Genomic DNA, 22707 nt, shown 5'->3' on the forward strand with positions numbered 1-22707 from the left:
GAGGGGATGGGGGTGTTAGCCACAGAGATAGCAACACAGAGCGCAGGAGAAGCCGTGTGCCGCTCTTTTTTTCTTTCTCTCTGACACACACACACATAAACAAACAAACACACATCCACTCAGCAGCAGACAGCCGCAGCATCCGCATCGCTGGCTGCCCACCCGCATCCCTCTCTCCGTGTCTCTCCTCCGTTTTTCTCTCGAGGAGCGTACACCTCGTTCTCTTGCTTGCTCTGTCCGCAACGCCTCATCCTGCCGTCCTGCCCCCCCTCTGCTGTCTGTCACCGTGGCGACATATCCTCTGCAGCCATGGCGACTAGCCAGCAGGATTCAGGCTTCTTTGACATCAGCATCAAGTCTCTGCTCAAGTCCTTAGGAGGGAGTGAGTACAGCTAGCACACTACAGTTGTTGTTGCTGGCATGCCAAACAAATGTTGTGACACAGTCAGATTCTGAAAGACTGATTGGTCGTCAGTGTGTCCTGCAGTGTACAGACTCTACTGGTTTGTGTATTTCTGCGTATGTACGTGTTGGATGAGACTGAAAAACAGAGGGCAGACGTACAGCATCATCCACACTTTTAATATTTGACAGTGTTATATAATGGAATAATGTAAGCGAGAGATGGGGAGGGGGGGCTGCTTTAGGGGTTAGCAGAGGGTAAATGTGGCTCCTCAGCAATTTTCTATATTAATTATACAGCGAAATAACTCAGTCTTTGACTTTAGTTTGAATCTTTGTGCTCTGCATTAAAGGGGTTGGTTCAATAACTCTGTCAAGCTCTGCCATATTTTAAATAATAATTCAAATACAGCAGATCTGTGTGTTTACACCCTCAATGGATGATCTGTTTACATCGCAACAGACTCAAATCACTTAATCAATTCCTCGTCAGTAAGTTGGTGTTTACCCAACAGAAGGTAGAGCGACTGTCGGACACTCGGAGGCAATCTGGGGTGAATACCCAGGAGTACCATTCCAGACTGGTGCCAACTGGACGTTCTGTACTTTCGCCCACTTTCAGCAGTGGGCTCATTAACCTGAGACATTACAGTAGCAGAAAGCACTGGTGTCTTATTGCACCACTGGGTCTCTAATATAGTCATCACGTTGCAGCCGGTAGTTCACCTTTACTGTAGCATCAGTATATGTTTGTTTTTGTTGAGAGTGAAGAGATGACTAGAGGCTTTCCTGTTATTATACTTAAGTGATTTCAAATATCGACTGAACACTGTTGCCTTCAATTTTTGTGTATATACTGCGGGCACTTGTCTTTGAGTAGTTTACGAGTTCTATAGAAGCATCTGTGTGTGCTCTGTTGCTAAATAGTGATGTTGTGTGCACCTTTTAGATACTATAAAAACATTATGGAAAGTGTGTGACTGTGGTTGTGTGTTGGTCCAGAGCAGCTGTGTCAACCTCATACATTAGGTGTGCGGTGAAGGACTGTCAGCGGGGGTTATGTCGGTTAGGTAAGAACTGCAGGGGACGTGTTGATGCCCCCCCCCCCCCCAGCCATATATAAAAAAAATTATCAGAGGCCTTGATGAGATGGTGTGTACGTTTTACTCGTATATGTTTTAGCTACTGGACCAAATTCAGTTACGCTTAGCCTTGTCTGCTCCAAGGTCACGATAATGATGCAGTCAGAAAGCTATAGAGTCGAGAAAACATGCCTGGCAAGTCCAAGTATAGGCTTGTGTTTTCAAGCATGGGTTATTTATTGAGTGAAATCACTAGATAAACAGTTGACCTCATCAGGTTGAACTGGTTCCATCTCATACCAGCCTTTCTGAAACACACACACACACACACACACACACACACACACACACACATTTTTGATGCAAGCTGCAGCAACTTTTTATTTGCCTGTACATCGTTCATGGTCTAGTTTCGAGTCTTATCACCGACACACACATTCATTCAGTGCTGTTAATTTGTTCATATTCATACACTAGTATCTTCAGTATCTTGTCCAAGTCAGGATGCACATCGGGAGAGCTGGGGATCGAACCACAGACTATCAGGTTCATAGACGACCCCCCCGTACCTCCTGAGGGGTTCGGCTGTAAAAACAGAAACACACTATTGTGACCTTCCAGCTCAATCTAAGTGAAAATACTTTTCTCATCCTCTAATAGTGACATCTACAATTTGTGTAATATCGAGAGTAGAGGACAAGGCCGGCATTTTAAATGTAATTGTTGAGAATCAATATTTAAGATTTGTAACCACATGTCAAACTCTTCAATTATAAATGTGAATACATGATTAATATGAACAGATTTGTCTGGTTACCATAATTGGTCATGAGTCAGTCGTACAGTGTCAGATTCGGTTCTGCCAGGTCTTGCTGAGGGTCATCGCTGTGTGTTTGTGGTAATAAACCTTTTAGGATATATAATGTGCTGTAAACTAAGATAGACTTGTATTGATTACATGTGATGGATATCTGCTGATTCATCACTTAAAAGGCCGAGTCATGCAGAATTCTACGAGGGTCCCAGGAAGCGCTCTGGTGCGCTTTATCGACTGCTCTATTGGACGGCGTTATGTCGTCCAATCTGCTCTGCTCTCCCCACTGACGTGCATAAGACACACATACACACACACACACACACACACACACACACGTATTTACTCACACTTTAAAGTCATGTCGTGGTGAAGCTGTAACAGATTAGCTGTGTTTACCGTCTACCTTGAGTTAGATTCATTCAACTTGCTTTATCATTTGACCGCATAACTTTTTTCCCCAGATATATTACTTCTGCGTATGTGTGTGTTTGTGTGTCTGTGAGTATATCTGTTTACTTGTGTGTGCACTTGTGTATGAGTAGGGGTCAGTGGGAGTGGTGGGTATGTAAGAGAACGACCGCCAGCAGTCTATATATAGCTCCTCCCTCCTCCCCTCGCCTCCCTCTCGGGGCAGTGTTGAAATTCCAACCCAACTCTTCTGGTCAGATCTCCACAAGGAGCAGACTTTACTTAACTGCTACTGACAACTGAAGGACAGCCACAAGACCACTCTGAAAGAAGCACTTTACTTCAGCACAACTTTCCAATGGACTTCAGGGATTCCAAGGTCAAGGGAGGTGTCCCACAGAGACGTGACGGCTGGCAGGAGGTGGAGCAGAAGCTGAACTAGAAACCGATAGGTGGTCTGTAGGCTCATGTAGCTGTCAAGCATGGGGCCCTACACAGCCTGCGATCCACCAAGGCCTCTGCTGAAGCAGCACAGTGGAATAAGTTTCTCTTCTTGAACTTTTAAAAGATGCTTTGACAACGTCCCGTCCTGTTATTGCACCATTCGCAGGCTTCAAGTTGCTCACCGTGGTCATGGCTCTTCCGCTCTGTGGATGCAGCGTGTCTTCCTGTTTGAGTTGGATCGAACGCAGGATACAGCTGTAATGCTGCTGTCAAGAGTCTTCCTTCTTGCCTCAGGCACATGTCTCTCACTTTACCTGCCTGTCGTTTTCTGAAGGATGGAGCATTACACTTTTAGCTTCGGATAACAACCTGAAAGCACCTAAGCCAGACGTTACCGCCATGGTGGAGTAGATGGGCGGTGGAGACAGACTCTAATCTCCTGCAAGGATCTACTATTAATTGTTAATCATGGGAGCTGTATTTTCAGTCCTGTAAACTACTCTGTGAATTTACCTCCCAGTACCCAGTTTCACTTACCTTCTCCATCCCACTGGTTCCCAGCATTTTACCCAACTTTACCTACTCTATCTGTGTCCTACTGTGTGGCTGTCTGCACCATGGAAGTGCCAACTAGATGGAGCAGGGCAAGTGTCATCAGCTTCATCAAGGGCCTTGGTAAGCTTGCGGGAGGGGGGGGGGATCGTGTGCGTGCATGTTTGCATCGCTCGAGTCGTCACGTGTCTAACAAACAGTTTGCAGTGAAGGAGGCTGGGGGTCCTGCTGACCTGCCCAGGGAGTACAGTGTCCATGGACATCTCACCTCTTCAGTGAGGTACAATCACGTGGTCATGAAAGGACAGGATTAGACCTGATGCTTTATCAACAACACACACTTGTCACTTCACCTTGTTCTTCTCAGGAATTGCAGCAAATCAAACCTGCTAATGTGCTTCGGTCCAACAAGCCTGCTCTGTTGGCTGTTGTTTCAGTCGTTGCTAGTACGTCCTCGGTTCTGTGTGAAGGTGTTTGGGGTTTTTCTTTCATTACATGTTGACATGTCTTGCTTAATGCTCTTATAGTGCATATTAAAGACACGCTGAAGAAAGGTGTTGTTAATTAAAGGGATTCGTTCATATTCTTAGCGATGCATGACAGGAAATACCCGTTGTTTGTACCCATCTGTTCATCTGCTTTGTGTCTCTCCCTCTCATTTTAGACTCTGGCGACTCCCTGTGTGTCTTTCGCTGTTTTGTTTATTGTTGCAAGAATTAATAGCGCCCAGTTTCCCTAATGATGCAATCAGAAGGCAGGCATGAAAACATTGTGCTGCCGAGCAAGTTGTGTGTGTGTGTGTGTGTGTGTGTGTGCCTAGAAAGAAGTCGCACTCAAACCTGGACTCTGACTCAGCATGAATTAATCATTGCTAAAGAGTTTGAACATTACAGAAGGAAAGTAATATGATTCTAATGTGACAAGTATTGTTTGTTCATTACCGTCAGTGATTCATTAAGAACGAGAGAAGCATGGAGAGAGTATGAGGCCATATGTAAGACAGGCATTTAAGGTGGTGGTATATGACCCTGCTATGGAGGTGGATGAGGCTTGGGAGTTAACTGAGCGACTTACATGAGACAAAGGTCCAGGTTCATGCTGATTGAAAAAACAAGTGAAAGTTAGTAAGTGCAGTTTTGGCTGTTTATCAACACAGTCAGCAGTTGAAGCTGTTGTATTGGTTGAGACTAACAAATCATGGAGGCCAATAGGGTTCTGTAAAACTCTCAGCACCGGATATCTGTTAAAAACAACCATAACACATTTCACATTGTTTACCTCCTTAAATCGGCCTGGAAATCACAGAAACTACTAATGAGTCCAGAGCTTGATTGGAAATCTCCAGGTTTCAGAAGTTTTCTTTTGTACCAGAGTACTTCATTGACGGTAAATCCATGTGTACATTAGTAAGATAAAGTCAAATAGATAATTCCTCCCACCAAAACTTTAACAAATATACGCTACAATCACGGTTTTCAATATGTTATAACTAAACGCTAATTTACAAAATCCGAATTGCGTTTTTACATTCCCCAGAAATTATGGGTAAATAGTTTCAAACGTAGAACATATACTATGCCTCAAATAGAGGTAAGATAAAAGAATTACGACAGCAGTAATAAAAGTACGTCTCTCCCCCTCCACGTCTGAGAGGGGCCTTTTAATATCTCTGCTTCACCCTGACTGACTGGTCCTATCTCTCCGCAGCCTCTCCCGTGGGTCTGAAACCACCACTCCCACCAGTCAGTGGAACCTTGGGAGAGAGAAGGGGTCCTGTCATCATGGCGCCCGTCAACGTGGACCCTGAGAGCAAGCCGGGCGAGTTCGTCCTGAAAAGCCTGTTTGCCAACTTCACCTTGCTCTCCGAACGCAAGATCCGCATCATCATGGCCGAACCACTGGTGAGTCACTTTGCATCAGACTCATTTAGCACATCTGTTATTCAGTGTGGCTTCGCGGGATACTGTTGACTTGACTCGTGAAAAGAACAGTGCAGTGTGACTTTATCTTAAATAGTGTACAGAATCAAGGCTTATTTATTTATTAAATGAGAACAGGTTTGATAGGTTTTCAATCTGTTTATTTCTATATTTAGCTTTTTTTCTCAGGGACACAATGAAGGGAGCATATCCCAGGTTGTTCTAAACAAAACCAGGGAACAGACAGTGTAGAGCAGCAAACATGCAACAATATCAATACATCTGCATCTGTGCTGAGGACAGTCATAGTCTGAGCTATAATGTTTTCGGGTCGTCTGTCTATTCCACTCTTGTTAGAACAATATTTCAGGAAACGCCATGAGGGACGTTCTAATTTGTTACAATGGTCCACTTGGTCTCATGGATGAACTGATTACACAATTTAAAAAGATAGTCCCATTATTGACAAGATAACTGAATGAACTGACTTTTGAACTGAATTTTATTTCAGTTTTAACCATCATACCACCTCTGTGTCTCGGTAACACAGAGAGTCAGAAACTGGTGCTGCTGGTTGTTTCATTTTCTGCTGGTGATTTAATGTAAATGTTAGAGCACAATGTTAAATGTGGAGTGGTCCTAGGAGGATTAGTGCATAACGTTGTTTGATTTGATCTAAGTGAAGAAAAGGCTGATTTCATACAAACAGTTATTTCAAATTCAGACAAATTGAAACCTAATCTTAAGTTTTGATTACATTCCGGCTGTGAGGCTTGTTCCCTGAGAGTTTAGGTTCAAACCATGATGAATAATAAAGGAAAGACAGAAAGTTTTGAAGATTGGTTTGTGTGTTTCTCTCCTCTGACGTGAATGTCTTCTTATCTCACAGGAGAAGCCACTTAACAAATCACTACAGAGAGGAGAAGACCCACAGTTCGACCAGGTGCGTCTATCTGACATGGACACGACTCCAATATGTGTTGCCTCTTTTGTCCATTGTCATATTTAAGATATGAACCTCTTGCTTTCTTCTCTCTCTCTGCTCACCCTCGCCTGCTCTTCCTCCTATCGTCTCTGCAGCTGATCAGCTCCATGAGTTCTCTGGCCGAGTACTGCCTGCCGTCCATCCTGAGGACTCTGTTCGACTGGTACAAGAGGCAGAACGGCCTGGAGGACGAGTCCCACGAGTATCGACCCAGGGCCAACACCAAGTCAAAAAAGTGAGAGAACACAGACTCAGATAAAGAGATTTTTCCTCCACTGAAATAGATTCTGAAGTTTTTTTTAAACAAATCTTAGGGCTTCATGTCTCTTTTAATCATAATTATTGTCCTGACCTGTAAACTATTGAGTAGGAAACTTATCATCATGATATCATTTATACCATTTGGGTAATTAAGCTGATTGTGGCTCGGTGACTGCAGTGTATTACACAATTTTCTGACTTCATAGTGATGTCATGATGACATAACTATTACACAATCATAATAATGTTTTGATCCATATAAGCTTCAGGTCATTTCTATTCTACTACAGCATAGCATGAAAAATGTGTTTTTGAACCACATGCATGATTTGATTTTGTGACTTCTTCATGATGACAGTTAACATATGACACCACTTGATGCAGAATCATTTTCGACCAACAAAATCTTTAGATTGTCTCTCAAGGTCAATTGTTTTCGCATTATCTTGGAAAATCAATTTCTCTGTTTTTATTGACCTTGACATCTGACCAGTCAGCTCCAAACATGAATGATCTGGAGATAGAAGTTTTAGTATCTTTAAGTTTAGTTCAAATCCGTCCATGTGTTGTGAATATGACGTACCACCTTTCTGTTTGTGTCTCAGTGATGAACAACAGAAGGACTACTTGTTGGAGAGAAGAGATCTGGCAATAGACTTCATCTTTTCTTTAGTGCTTATAGAGGTTTTAAAGCAGGTGAGTGTCATTCTGCACTAAGATCTTCTCAAAAGGCTGAATGTGTCAAACCTCTTAACATGAGTAGGTTTAACTTTTAAAGGAATTTGTCTGTAGACAGTATTCCCATCCTGGACAATAACTATTAAATTTGTGTTTTTCATTGTTTTAATCTGTTGATATTGATGCCTGTATACTGTCATACTGCAAATTAAAACAACCTTAAGAAACAATTGTTTGTAACATTTCCTTCTCTTATTCACAACTTGCTGCATTTCCCAGTTAACTCTTGATAAAGTCAAAAACTTTACATCAAATGCTCTAGACTGGGAAGAAACTAACATGTTTAACTTGACACACTGTAACAACTAAATGACAACTTGTCTCTCTATCCAGATCCCACTCCATCCTCTGTTGGATGGACTCATCCAAGAAGTTATAAACCTGGCCTTCAAGCACTTCAGATATAAGGAAGGGTAAGAGAGACAACACAACTGGGACTGTGCCTGAAATAATGTTTATCACTGTACACTTTCCCAGTTACTTATTTACATTGAATGAAAGGCCCTTGGAGTTAAAATGCAGTCATGACATCAACATGCACGTATTCACAGCTCTTACAAATGAAAGAAGTGTGTAGTTGTCACAGACTTATCCATTGATATTGATGTTTATCTTTGCCTCTAAGGTATCTGGGACCCAACACTGGGAACATGCACATCGTGGCTGACCTCTACGCTGAAGTAGTGGGAGTCGTGGCTCAATCCAGGTACTGTACATGTTTACAAATGATTGTTTATACTGCATGTGTGTATGTGTGTGCATACACATTACATGTTTGTATCTATACAGTAAAGTAGTTTTATTTGTCGACGTAAATGTATTGAGTTAATTTTCTTTTAATCAAGGGGAAATCTTATTATCAATTTAAGTGCATTAAATATCTCAAATCTATTGAAGAAGCAGTTTGTCATAGTTCAGTGCTGTGACCCCTTTTTCTGGTAGAAACAGCAATTACAAAAGCGGCCCGTGTCTGTGTGTGTGTCTGTGTGTGCGTGCTGGTAGAAATATTTGTGTGTATGCGTGGTAGTAATGATAGTCCAGATGATGTTCCTCTGTGGACCATGTTGTGCGTGATGAGAGATCAGTGTTGTTCCCATTTTCCAAGAAGTTATTACTGTGAGGGTGAATGTGTGGGTTTACAGGGCAGCTCGAGCACTACTGTCACACACACACACACACAGTCACACACAAACACACCAGCTGAACCATCACATCATTTGACACAGTTATCGATCTGGTAAAGGATCAAATTCAATACACTGGGACCTATTTTAGCGAACCCGGACTGTTTTCTGCGTAGATAATGGATTTTCCACTTGGTTAAACTTCTAAGAAGATTCAGTGTTATTTATTTGTACTGCATTATTCACACACGGTTCATTGAAAACAGTGAAGGGTGCACACGCTGGTCACGCATTCTTTCTGCCTGACATTATCTTTGTGTTTTCCCGACTCTTTTTAACAGAGTAAGAAGTTTATGTATGTCTTATTCAAACTACACCAAAGAGAAGGATGATGACTGTTCAAATTAACTGCTGTGGCAACCCTCGTGAAGCAAGCACAAGCATGTGCAAAAAACACAGACGCCCTCAGAACAAGTGCGCACACACACATTCCCTCCACATCACCCCTCCAGATGCCTTTCTAAATATAGACCTGCCTAGCACTGTTGGGAAAATCTATCTGGATGGGTACATACACAAACACACACACACATGAGTACACACACTTATGTGCACATGCAAAAAAACAGTTGCGTAGCTGATTAAGAGTTCACAATATTACCAAATAGAAAAACTGGGAAAAACAAATATTTTTTCTGAGATTTGGATATGACAACATTAGTAAAGAGTAACTGTTCACATCTGGTCACCATTTCCTCCTCAGGTTCCCAGCAGTGAGGAAGAAGTTCATCTCCGAGCTGAAGGAGCTGAGGCAGAAGGAGCAGAGCCCCTATGTCATCCAGTCCACCATCAGCCTCATCATGGGCCTCAAGTTCTTCCGCATCAAAATGTACCCGGTGGAAGACTTTGAAGCCTCCTTCCAGTTCATGCAGGTACACTGTTTCACTGCATACATTCATGTCTGGAAGCAGTTTAAGGGCCAATCATGGAGCTGTCCTGCTGACTGCTGAGAAGTTCCAAGTAATAGGCGGTTAAGTGCTGTGTTTATTTGCCAGTGGATGGTAATTGCAGCATTGAGAGTTTTCCTCATTTTCCTTCACCCATAACGAAACTTGGATTTGAATCGTTAACTTTGCTTTTGCTGAATTATCCTGTAGATATGTTGCTTCTCTCAATGTCTCTGACTGTGTCTCTCTTTCTGTCTACAGGAGTGTGCGCAGTATTTCCTGGAAGTGAAGGATAAAGACATTAAACACTCATTAGCCGGACTCTTTGTGGAGATACTCGTACCTGTAGCTGCTGTAAGTGCTTTTCCTCTTGATGCTCAGACTAATAGTAATTTACTGCATACTCATAATTCATTTTAAGAGACAGAGTTAAACTTTTCATATTATTGTTTGTCGTTGAATTAAAATCGACACGTATATCTGCAGAACAGTGTGTCTGCTGTTCTAAATATTTATTCCTGAATATATAGTGTCTCGTCTGTCTGCATCATGTAAAGCAGAAAAAAGACACTGGTGAAAGCAAACTGCTATAAAGAAATGTGCATGATAGTGACCTGTGCAATATGTGTCCTCTCTCAGACTGTGAAGAATGAGGTGAACGTGCCGTGTCTTCGAAATTTTGTAGAAAGTTTGCACGACACAACGCTGGACCTGTCCTCCAGGAAGAAACACTCTCTGGTAAGTTTCTTCCCCATACTCTGTGTCGTCACCACTCATTCTCTTCATTTCGTCTTTATTACCAGCAATTGGTGAAAGCACTTACTGTAACTCTCCAGCATGTGGGCTTTTATCTCTGCATGGGAAGGAGGCAGGAGTGCAACGTGCAGCACGCAGCTTCGTTTTGGAAGCGACGCCAGATGGGCAGTATTTGGCCACAGAGCAATCGGCAAATTAGTTGCAGTACATCTCCCTGATCAGGGCGAGGAGTCTCAAGCGGATACGCATGCAATAAAATCTGTTTAACTGACTGGTATCAAAATTCCCTTTGCCACTGCTCAAAAGTTTTAACCATGAAAGTTAAGGACGTAATAGAACAGGCAAAACTCTTTTTATGACACAGGATTATCAGTACTTTTCTCAAAACAAGATCCTTCCAATAAAGCCATTCTTTCCTTTAATATAAAACTTTTAGGTTTTTTTTCTTGTTTCGGTGTAAATGGACTAGTTGCAAGTTTGATCCAAACTCTATTTTAGTGCTAACCTCTCTTCAAGTCCGAAACAGGCACTGATTTATGGAAGTTAATTTATTGGCTGAGAAAAACTAAAGTTGTTCAGAGGAATTGATCTGATCAGACTTTGTCATAATCCAGGTTCCAGGTTTCTCCACCTTTTGGTTTTTATTCCACAACCATGTCACTGACAAGTGATGTGCTATTTGTGATGTGAGTGGGTTCCTCCTCAGGGCTGCAGACATCTCACTCAGCCAGTACCCACGCTTCCTTCAACAGATTCTGAAAATACTTTACCATGCATTCAAGACTTGACACACCTCTTTGCATACAATCTTTGTGTTTTTTTTTTCACGTTTCCAAGCGACTGGTGCACTGGTATGCATACAAACAAACAACCCACCACCACGTCAGAGCTAAATGGTCATGACATGACAGGAATGACTAGCATCTGATGTATTCCCTTAATTGTTATTCTTTTACATTCTGAGTGTCTGAGATAGAAGAGCAACGATGCGCATCTCAAATCGAGCATTTCAAAAAACAATTCATGACGAGGGTGTACCTGGTCTCACACCGATCATAAGCAAGGTATTCGTGTTTAAGAATGATCTGCATGCAGACCTTGATGACCTGGCTGATGATTGAACAGACAAGAGACCAAGTTCACATTCCTGTAGGTCAACTTGAAGTTGACATTTTTTCTCTCTTGTAAGGTATTGTTCACACTGCTGTTGCTTTAAATCTGCTCACGAGACAGCCGAAACAAAAATGTATCGGGAATGAAATAAATGTCTCACTTGTTCTTCTTATTAAACAGGCAAATATTAGTTGTGTTTTATTTAACTGACTTAATTACACAGAGGCACACATTGAAATGTGGGTTAATGAGGGATTTATCAGCTGTGAAACAAGTGAACATGAGTTTGGACCAAAATTCACTTCAATTTCGAATAATGAGATTGCCTATTGTTAGTAAGTGACAAAGGAAAAAGAAAGAAATTAGATTCCAGCTTTAATGAGTGGAAACCCCAGTTTCCAAGTAATAAGCTGCATACTTCATGAAGTAAACTGGTGAGGAAAACAGAATTTGATTAAGATACTTAACTACTTGTCGTCTGAAGTGCCTGATGCTAATGTCTCCCCTCCGTCCTTTCTCCGTCCACTCCAGGCTCTGTATCCTCTGGTGACCTGCCTGCTGTGTGTCAGTCAGAAGCAGTTCTTCCTCAGCCGCTGGCACATTTTCCTCAACAACTGCCTCTCCAACCTCAAGGTCAGCCTTTCTGTCGATACCACTGCAAATTCAGGATTCCTTAGAGTAGGGGGTTATTTGTACAGATCACAAGTAGTGTTAGGCTCACGCACAAAAACTATGTTGTCTGCGAAATAAATTTCTGCCCTAGGGGAAGGATTTGACTAAGTGTACAACAAGAAGGAGTCTACTGAACACCTCTCCAGCTATAAAATCCACCATCAGTATGTAGTGCCTCAAGGGAAACACCGCAGCTTTAAAACATAGAGGGACTATACATATTTCTGTAAAGTTTCATTCATGACCGCTCTGTAAATATGGAGAAAACAGTATCTGTAGTGAATAATAAATGAAGATGCATCTAGAAGGGACAGCTTGTGTCACATTTCTTCCAAAGACTCTGGGTATTAATGGAGATTTGTGAAATACTGTACTTGAAGAAAAATCATTTATCTTTGTCTGAACACAGAATAAAGATCCCAAGATGGCACGTGTGGCTCTGGAATCCCTCTACCGTCTACTGTGGGTTTACATGATCCGAATAAAGTGCGAGAGCAACACTGGAACACAGAGGTAACAGCCATATGTACTTTAATTGCAAGACGCATTTTGAAACTAGTAATCAATACCTTATCTAATCGCTTTAAAGATTATACTTCATTTTTAATATTGATGTGTGGCATTAAAGCAACATATGTGTTTTTTCTCTCTCCCCCAGTCGGCTGACGTCCATCACCTCCACTCTGTTCCCCAAAGGGAGTCGTAGCGTCGTGCCCAGAGACATGCCGCTTAACATCTTTGTCAAGATTATCCAGTTTATTGCTCAGGTGTGATTAAAATTGCAGCTTCACATTTATTTAAAATCACACATTTTTATCGACAAAGTTGTTGAAACAGGTCAAACCTTAAAAACTTTAATGAAAATACAGGATAACCAAGAATATAGGCCTTCAGAGTTTTTCTTATTTTTTATTTCAGCAGAAACCATTATCACAATTGATTACTATTTATCTAATGGCCGTATTAGAGGTTGATGTTTTTAATACTTACATCAATGCTTTTAAGGTTGATTTAATACTAACAATAATATTCATTTGATTACTTATGTTGCCGGAGGCTCTCACAGCATTAACTCAGAAATCCTCTAACACCAGTTTGTTTGTCCTCTGCTCAGGAGAAACTGGATTTCGCCATGAAGGAGATCATCTTTGACCTGCTGAGTGTTGGGAAGCCTGCCAAAGCTTTCAGTCTGAACCCAGAGGTAAAAAAAAGAAAAAGCAAACCCAGACATTGACTGCAGGGTGTCTCTCGGGTTACAAAGACGATCTGGTGGCGTAAAGATACAGCAACAACAGTAGAGACAATATATACACTCACCAATGCAGTATGTTGTTGATTACCCTGAAAACTAAACAGTCCAATATAATGTTGGATTAAACGTCAATAAAACTCTTAGATACCAGGAGCTGTTGTATCTATCCCCTCTAATTAGAAAAAACATCCCTTATTCAGCAGCTCTGAAGTATCGAATGTGTTTTCAAATAATCCCATATAAACATTTATATAAGTAAATATGTTTTTCAAGCCCTTGCATTCACTCAATCTCTGCCACAATTTCCCCATTGCTCTGGATGAACAGACTCTGTTGCCTGTTACTAAGGATGCTGAGCCTTGTCTGTGTTTCAGCGTATGAACATTGGTCTGCGGGCGTTTCTGGTGATCGCAGATGCTCTGCAGCAGAAGGACGGAGAGCCTCCTATGCCCAACACAGGAGCCACCCTGCCCTCTGGAAACTCTCTGAAGAAGAAGAAAACTTATCTCAGCAAGACGCTCACTGAAGAGGAAGCCAAGCTAATAGGTCTGTTTGTGTCTGTGGGCTTCTCATGTTAGTGCAGATTGACTGTAGTCTCCTAACTCCATGTACCTTGGTTCCCCTCAGGTATGTCCTTGTACTACTCCCAGGTACGAAAGGCACTGGACAGCATCCTCAGACATTTGGACAAGGAGGTGGGACGCTGCATGATGCTCACCAGCGCCCAGATGCTCAACAAAGAACCAGAGGACATGATCACGTATGTAGCTTCAAAGTGCAGAAATGGAACGTTTTGTGCTGAAGTTCGTTCTTTAAACCCAACATTTTTATTCAAAAAGGAAACTTGTATTTTGAGTTAGGGAAGATGAATAAAAGCTTTACATCCCCCTCTATCCTTGACAGTGGTGAACGGAAGCCTAAGATTGACCTGTTCAGAACGTGCGTAGCTGCTATTCCTCGCATCCTCCCTGATGGCATGTCCAAACCTGAGCTCATTGACCTGCTCTCACGGTGAGTTAAAGACGGGACCTACTTACTCAATGTCATTAAAGTCAGTCCTGTGGAGTTTTTAAATGTTGTGTGTCTAAATCACTAAGAATTGTTTCTTCTGCTCTCTTGTTATGTTGTCCTCTGTCCTTCAGACTCACTGTGCACATGGACGACGAGCTTCGTCTCATTTCCCAGAACTCCCTGCAGAGCCTGTTACTGGATTTCTCTGACTGGAGGGAAGACGTTCTGTTTGGTTACACGCATTTCCTTCTACGTGAGGTAAGGGTTTATCACTTTAAAATGTTTTAAAAGCATTCCCATTAACTGTTATTGTTTTTAACACCACTACCACTAATAATGTATCCATAATGACACAAAATCCCAAATTGTTCTCTGTGATCTAAGTAGATTGTTGTATTTTACTCTTGTGTCCAATCTGAAGCCAAAAGAAAAAGAAGACTAGATACATATTTATAAAATAATCTCAGATGCTAAAATAAAGGATAATTCAAAATGACGTGGGAAACTAAAGATGAAAGCCCTTCTTCCTTTCCCTCTACAAACTTTAACAGGTTCAAGACACACATCAGGGTCTGCAGGATGCATCAGTGAAGCTTCTCCTCCAGCTGCTCACACAGTGGAGGTTAGCTCTGCAGCTCCAGGGGAAGACGCGAGGCGGAGTCGAGGTTTGTACATCACAGCACTAAGTTTAACTCATTTACAGACACACCTGGTTATTTGATCACTTATGAAACCAACATCACAGAAATCCCTGTAAATTTTGGTAAATGTTTCTTCTCTCTCTGTCAGTCAAGCCCCAGACTTCCAGAACGAAGCCCTCATTGCTCAGTGCTGCATGCGGTCGAGGGCCTGGCTCTGCTGCTCCTCTGCTCGTGTCAGATCAGCACGAGGAAGCTGGCGGTTGGCGTGTTGAGAGAAATACGTTGCCTCTTCACAGCTCTGGGACATGCTGAGGTACAGTACAGGAAACTGACAAGTGACTTGGCAAAACAGATAAATATAGAGTTCAATGACAGCTGCTGGTAAATAGTCACTACAGAAAGAAAGAGGAGATGTAAATAGCTGGATGCAAGAAATGGCTTCTGACTCTAGGTGTGACTAGAGATGCAGCCGTGGATTCTGTCACACTCTGTGACGCAGCGTTAAAAATAGCTCCTTCTATAAATGTCTCTCCCTCCAGGATGATGACAAACCAATGATAGAGGTCATGGACCAGCTGAGCCCAGCTGTAATGGACAGCTTTGTTCATGTGGCTGTCTCTGACTCGGTGAGTTCATCAGTAACATTAACACATCAGATTAGTTATGTAGTTATTTAGTCTTCTAAATTACTGCTGTGTATCATTCCTAAATTCTCCCCCCTCTGTTCCCTCAGTCCACCTTGCCGCTGAACCACCACGTTGACCTCCAGTGGCTGGTGGAGTGGACGGCTCGACTGGTGAGCAGCTCCTATGATGTGAAGAGCCCGAGCCACGTCTGGATTTTTGCCCAGTGCCTGAAGGACCCATGGGTGCTCTGTCTGCACATCTTCTTGCGACAGGAGCACCTGCCCAAGCACTGCCCCACCGCCCTGGGATATGCCTGGCCCTACGCGTTTACAAGGCTCCAGCTTCTACTTCCTCTGGTTGACCCCAAGTACATGAACACACTTTGATTACATTGTTCATTTAACTGAAAAGCCGAAATAACAACCAATACCACATATCTCATATACGAGGTGATGATATCTGACCACCTAATATTTAGCTTTTTTACCCATTTCCACAGCAGCCCGGTGAACGCTAAGAAGACCAGTACAGCGGGCTCCAGTGACAACTACATCTCACTGTGGCGTAACTACCTGATCATGTGTCTGGGGGTGGCTAAGCCCAGCATCATGTCCCCGGGTCACCTCAGGGCTTCCACCCCGGAGATCACAGCCACCACGCCCGATGGCAGCGTCACATACGACAACAAGGTTTGTGTTTTCCTGCTGAAAAGGAAAACCATCAGTGTTTAAAATTTCAGGAATTGTTGCACTTAGTTACTGTCTAAATATGTATGCTCTCCTATCCGTCATTCTGAACACTACTTGTGTATTTTCTCTGTTTATTGCTCAGGTGATAGGCACTCCCTCAGTGGCCTGGCTTTTAAAGCAGCTCGTCCCGCTGATGAGAGCTGAGAGTCTGGAGATCACAGAGTCTCTGGTTCTAGGATTCGGATGCACAAACGCTCTTGTCTTCAGGTACTGGAGCAAGAACACAACTACACAAAACACACAGAAACAGCATGTTCAAGAATCATACAAGAGTATGTTAGATACTGTTGTGTGACTGTTGGGTCAGGGAGTGAACACACAAAGCCTGAATGCAGAACACATACAGTGGAAAATGGATGATGTGCTAGATTAGTCTTTATATCCAACACAAGAAAGATACGATTCATCAGTCAATTTTCTGCTGTCTTGATCTATCACTTATCATTATCTATCTGTACATTCTCTTCATAACTGAGATGAGCTGCATACCTCTCTGACGTCCAGGGAAGAAAGTACAACACTGTTCTACAAGGAAATTATTAGAGGAACAGACATGTATCACATTTTTTCACAGTACAGTGGTTCGATTGTGAAAAGGAGGTATTTTCCTTTTAAAAAGAGATCATCTATTTTTAACCTAAAATGTTTTCCAAAAGGGCGTTCTTTGTTATCCAGAGAGATTAAGGTTTCTCCAGACACATTTTTCACATCAGTGTTTGAGGGATTAGTGGTTTTAGGGAATGTGACGTTTGGGTTGCACAAGATAGGTATTCTGTTACAAACTCCCCCGTTCCCTTGAATCTGACCGTCCTCTGTGTACAGGGGGAGAGGGGTGGGATGATGAGACTCATTTGCCGATCAGACAATTGATTGATTTGTACCATCTTTGATTCTGTGTGTCTACAGGGAACTGGTGGAAGAACTCCATCCACTGATGAAGGAAGCACTGGAACGTAGGCCAGAGGTAACACACGCACGCACACGCACACGCACACACACACACACACAAAGGAAGTGGGCGAGGAACAGGAGTATTGATCTCGGACAGGAAACCTGCAAATATCTTGCAGATCAATTATAATGTTTGTATTTTAAATACACCAGTTACTACAGTTTTCTTTCCAGTCATATACAGTGAATGCCATTATAGATGATCAACATAAGGAAATAATTTATAATTTATGAAAATGCACTCATGGATTATTTGTACTGCTAATGTAAAGTTAAGTCATTTTTCTTTTAAAGCCGGTATAAAGTCGAATGACACTCAGAAGAGAGCATCCAGCTGCCAAAGCCCAACAGTTCTATTAAATTAAATCAAGATCCACACATTACTTTCAGGCAAATCAGTGAAAATGTCAAAAAATCCCCAATCTCACAATAATAAAGAAAAGTGTCTGGATCTGCCCCCAACAGTCAATAGATTCGTTTTTGTCCCATGTTCCATCTTTCCACCAAGTTGCATGGAAATCTGTTCTGTAGATTTTAGTAATCCTGTTGACAAACAAACAGAGAAATTAACATACACAGGGGAAACATTACCTCCTTGATAACATATCTATATTAACATATATTTCTGTTTGTGTTTTCAGAACAAGAAACGCAGAGAAAGGAGAGATCTTCTCAGGCTGCAGCTGCTGAGGATTTTTGAACTGTTGGCCAACGCAGGAGTTATCAGTGACAGGTAGCACTCAGACTTGCTTACAGCCAGTTGCTGTTAATATACACATATACGATTCCTTGTCAAATACAAAAGATGGTTTCTGTAAACTCAAGCTTTCCTTCTCTTTGTCTGTAGCACCAACGGAGCACTGGAGCGTGACTCCCTGGCACTGGGTGCCTTGTTCCTGGAGTATGTGGATCTAACCCGGATGCTTCTGGAGGCTGAGAATGAGAAGGAGCTGGACGTGCTTAAAGACATTAGAGCCCATTTCAGTGCGATGGTGGCTAATATCATCCAATGTGTTCCTGGTAAATCCCATTATTTTTCTTTTATGATATGAAACATACATCATAATACATTGGTCTTTCAGTAGTAGTTGACTCTGCAGCCGTGGCTTTGGCCGTATTCTGTAGCCATAACAATATTATAATGGCATAGATTATTCAAAGCTCCTGTATGACACTGCAGTCTCTATCTCTCTCTCTCTCTCTCTCTCTCTCTCTCTCTCTCTCTCTCTCTCTCTCTCAATCAGTCCACCACAGGCGCTTCCTCTTCCCTCAACAGTCCCTGAGACACCACCTCTTCATCCTCTTCAGCCAATGGGCTGGACCCTTCAGTGTCATGTTCACACCCCTTGATCGTTACAGTGACCGCAACCATCAGATCACTCGCTACCAGTATTGTGCTCTCAAGGTAAGTGATGCCCAAACCAGAGTTATTCTATCATCTTGTCCTCACACAGTGTTTTACAGAAACCTTAGGATTAACTCAACTTGACTTTTGTCTCCTAGGCTATGTCGGCAGTTCTGTGTTGTGGTCCAGTGTTTGACAACGTGGGTCTCTCTACTGATGGATATCTCTACAAATGGCTTGACAACATCTTGGCCTGCCACGACTTACGGGTACGTCAACTCTTTGACCTACTGTTACCTTCACTTGTGACACAGCAGCTTTCTGTATTCTTTTTTTCTTCTTACAACACTCTCTGATCAGCACAACTTCTGCATTTCAGTTTACCACAGGAAGTTATTTTAAAAAATCTCAGTCAACCTGGACACAGCTGCTCTTTTTGTGCTATGGCCATATATCTGTGGATTCCTTCTTCATGATCACGTGTTTGCTACAGGTGCACCGTCTGGGGTGTGAGGTGGTGATCCTGCTCCTAGAACTGAATCCAGACCAAATCAATCTGTTCAACTGGGCAGTGGACCGCTGCTTCACTGGATCGTACCAGCTGGCGTCCGGCTGCTTCAAAGCCATTGCCACCGTGTGTGGTAACAGGTAGGGGATCACCTTTTCACATTTACACTGAGGATCCATCGAATCCAAGGAAACTAATCTTTGCGTTCTGACCTTTATGTTGGAAACGCATTGCCATTATTAAAATAGCAGTTGTCAACTTGGCTGACGTTTAACCAATGAAATCATACAGTGTATATAATATATACACTTTGTTGGTATGTAATAATAATTTCTCCCTATTTCTCCAGGAATTACCCATGTGACCTTGTGACCCTGCTCAATCTGGTTCTGTTCAAAGCCTCCGACACCAGCAGAGAAATATATGAGATATCCATGCAGCTGATGCAGGTAGATTCACACATGGACAAAAAACAGAGAAGACATAGATTCAGTGTATATAAGTAATTAATTACACACGTAGAGGTTAAAAGGAGAACTCCAGCATGAAATCTAATCCTGTTGATGCATTTGTCTGCAGGTGCTTGAGTCTAAGCTGTGTGCGTACTCTAAGCGGATGGTGGAGCAGAAGCCTGGTAACATTTTGTATGGAACACACGGCCCCCTGCCCCCCCTCTACAGCGTCAACCTGTCTCAGCTCTCCATCCAGCTGGCCAGCATGTACCCGGAGCTCACACTGCCTCTTTTCTCAGGTAAAGACTTGATGCTTAAGATGTACACAGGCAATGCACAGACAGTGATTGTAATTTTAGTTTCGAGAAAGCTATGTTGTGATCCATTAAATAATGAAGCAGACAGATTAGGACAAATGTTAGATTTGATCTCTGACATTTCTCAACTGTTTCAGAGGTGAGCCAGCGTTTCTCAACAACCCACTCCAATGGCAGACAGATCATGTTGTCCTACCTGCTGCCTTGGCTAAGTAACATTGAGCTGGTGGACACAGGGCTCCTACCCCCTGCTTCCAGCCCCTGCACACCAGAGGAAGAACCTCGCGGTCAGTCGCGGGGCATGAATCTATCCCCAAGTCTGAGAGGTAACGGCTGGGGCTCCCTGCAGGCGACCTCGCTGGTGCTCAACAACCTCATGTTCATGACTGCTAAGGTCAGAAATCATTTTTAAGAAATTACTCTATGTCCCAGTGATATCTCCTGCCTTTTAACTGATTGTGCTTCCTTACATCGTCAGTATGGAGACGAGGTTCCTGGCCCAGAGATTGAAAACGCCTGGAACGCCCTCGTGTCCAACGAGAGGTGGAGCAACAACTTACGGATCACCCTGCAGTTCCTTATCAGCCTGTGTGGAGTCAGTAGTGACACTACACTGTTGCCTTATGTAAGTTTAAAGTGATGTGTGTATTACATCTCATGAAAAATACCCTAATACAAATGAGCAGGGTTGAATGAGAAACATGTTTTCATCTGTTTTAGATCAAGAAGGTGGTGATCTACTTGTGTCGCAACAACACCATCCAGACTATGGAGGAGCTCCTGTTTGAGCTGCAGCAGACAGACCCAGTCAACCCAGTGGTGTTGCACTGTGACAACCCTCCCTTCTACCGCTTTGCTGCCAGCAACAAAGCCTCCACCTCACAGACCGGTGAGGGGAGACCTTCATGTCCTGATCTATGATTTGAAATGACTTTTGACTCAGTGTTTGAACTTGACAGCTTGTTATGCGACATATTGTTGGCTCTGACAGTCCTGTGGTTTTGAAGGTTGTCTTGAATGTCTCTCATGTGTAGGCACCACCTCCAGCAGTAACACTGTGGTGGCCGGTCAGGAGAACCTGCCAGACACAGATGAGAACAAGCTGGTTAGGGAGGAAGAGCGGTCAGTATCAATACATGTTTATAAACTCATACTAATTAATGTGGTTTTAAATGTTGGAATAAAACTGTTCACAGTAAATCTGTAAATTCTAAATCCTACTTGTGATGTTGTTCTTTCACAGCAGGGCGAGGGCGCACAACAGACTTGAGTCTCGCTACAGCAACAGCTCTGGAGGTTCCTACGAGGACGAAAAGAGTAAGTTCTCTTGGTTCTTGTGAGAATCAATGGGAAATAATTTACTGAACCGCCAGAGGGGAGTCACACCTGTCTGTCTTTGGAAGGGAGCTGTGAGATATGGATTCTTCTTGTCAGACACAATTTGTTCACCACTTTAGATTAAGACATAAAAAAAGCTAACTGCCACTAATCCCCTCTCATACCTAGAGTGCAAACAGCATTTATGGTGAGACTGTCATGGAGTTTAGAACAGTCTGAAGTAACACACGTCTCATTCACTAGATATATTTTTGGAGCTTGTATGTCACTTCATCTGGACTCAAGCTAAGACACTGTACAACCTCTACCACAGTTGATCTTATGCAATCATCTGTGTTGGGAGGCTTCCAGAGTCTGCTGCTGTTGTCTTTATGTGACTAAGCAGTGATGTAACCAGCCAAGTACAAGGACAGGTCAATTCAGGAGCATAGCTGTCTGAGCAGAGGACACTCTAACTGGTCTATGACCTGACACAACTATTTTAGATTAAACCATAACAAGTAGATTCTATTTTATGCCAATCACTTTAACAAAAAAAAGTCTTGGGACATTACTGTTTAATTATTTAATAATGAAAGTTGCAGGGGTTGCATTGACTTCTTTTCACTTCATTTATTTACTTCTTTTCACTTCACGTAATTTGCCCAGGGGTTCCTAGATTCTGACATATTAAGAAATACATATTAATTTAAATATATAAGTAATTTAATGCTTTATGACGTCTGTATCCTACACACCACCAGAAGGTTAATTAAGCTTAGTGTAAATACTGGAATTGTGGGGAAACATCTAGCCTGACTCCTATGGTAACAGCATTCACCCAGCACTTGTCTATATTGACTTTATATCTATTTTTGTTGTTTAAGTTTAAAACATTAAATTAAGATTTCTGCTTGATTGCTGGTTGGGTTATTGGCCATACTATTAGGTTTGTGTACTACAGTTAGTTTCACATTCATCACGCTGTCGTGGTTCCAGTGTTTATACTCAAGAACAAGAAACCCCATGTGAATTATGCATATCAATATTATTGACTAAATCTTTGTTTCTGTAGGTGACCCTCTCCCACCATATGCTGGTTGGCTACTGAGTGTCCTGGAGACCAACCGTCCTCAGCCGTTACCAATGCCTGTTAACGGTGGCTGCTGGGCTCCTCTGGTTGACTACCTCCCAGAAACCATTACACCTAGAGGACCACTGCACAGGTACACACAAGCTCAGCACGGACTCACAAGGGGAAGACAAATCTGCTCTGAAACAACAATGAAAGAAAACCGGCTCAGATTTGGAACAGTGA

At 42.5% G+C, this 22707-nt stretch overlaps 1 protein-coding gene across 2 annotated transcripts in view; it reads left to right on the forward strand.

Annotated features, from left to right (window-relative positions):
- The window catches only part of fryb (furry homolog b (Drosophila)), a 42490-nt gene that overhangs the window by 5566 nt on the left and 14217 nt on the right, over positions 1-22707 (forward strand). For both annotated transcript variants that reach the window (XM_062407031.1, XM_062407032.1), the window contains exons 2-38: positions 5413-5606; positions 6514-6567; positions 6705-6844; positions 7476-7566; positions 7942-8021; positions 8234-8314; positions 9496-9664; positions 9941-10033; positions 10319-10417; positions 12080-12181; positions 12630-12733; positions 12879-12987; positions 13335-13421; positions 13847-14018; positions 14100-14232; positions 14376-14483; positions 14615-14741; positions 15035-15148; positions 15273-15437; positions 15664-15750; positions 15858-16117; positions 16250-16439; positions 16582-16706; positions 17406-17463; positions 18092-18183; positions 18298-18470; positions 18695-18855; positions 18954-19064; positions 19289-19443; positions 19653-19752; positions 19883-20054; positions 20210-20466; positions 20551-20697; positions 20793-20961; positions 21107-21194; positions 21316-21389; positions 22465-22615. In XM_062407031.1, coding sequence (XP_062263015.1) covers positions 5413-5606; positions 6514-6567; positions 6705-6844; positions 7476-7566; positions 7942-8021; positions 8234-8314; positions 9496-9664; positions 9941-10033; positions 10319-10417; positions 12080-12181; positions 12630-12733; positions 12879-12987; positions 13335-13421; positions 13847-14018; positions 14100-14232; positions 14376-14483; positions 14615-14741; positions 15035-15148; positions 15273-15437; positions 15664-15750; positions 15858-16117; positions 16250-16439; positions 16582-16706; positions 17406-17463; positions 18092-18183; positions 18298-18470; positions 18695-18855; positions 18954-19064; positions 19289-19443; positions 19653-19752; positions 19883-20054; positions 20210-20466; positions 20551-20697; positions 20793-20961; positions 21107-21194; positions 21316-21389; positions 22465-22615 — 4792 coding nt within the window. The remainder of the gene's footprint in view (positions 1-5412; positions 5607-6513; positions 6568-6704; positions 6845-7475; positions 7567-7941; positions 8022-8233; positions 8315-9495; positions 9665-9940; positions 10034-10318; positions 10418-12079; positions 12182-12629; positions 12734-12878; positions 12988-13334; positions 13422-13846; positions 14019-14099; positions 14233-14375; positions 14484-14614; positions 14742-15034; positions 15149-15272; positions 15438-15663; positions 15751-15857; positions 16118-16249; positions 16440-16581; positions 16707-17405; positions 17464-18091; positions 18184-18297; positions 18471-18694; positions 18856-18953; positions 19065-19288; positions 19444-19652; positions 19753-19882; positions 20055-20209; positions 20467-20550; positions 20698-20792; positions 20962-21106; positions 21195-21315; positions 21390-22464; positions 22616-22707) is intronic.

The sequence above is a fragment of the Platichthys flesus genome, chromosome 15 (genome assembly GCF_949316205.1).
Source record: "Platichthys flesus chromosome 15, fPlaFle2.1, whole genome shotgun sequence".
Taxonomy (NCBI): domain Eukaryota; kingdom Metazoa; phylum Chordata; class Actinopteri; order Pleuronectiformes; family Pleuronectidae; genus Platichthys; species Platichthys flesus.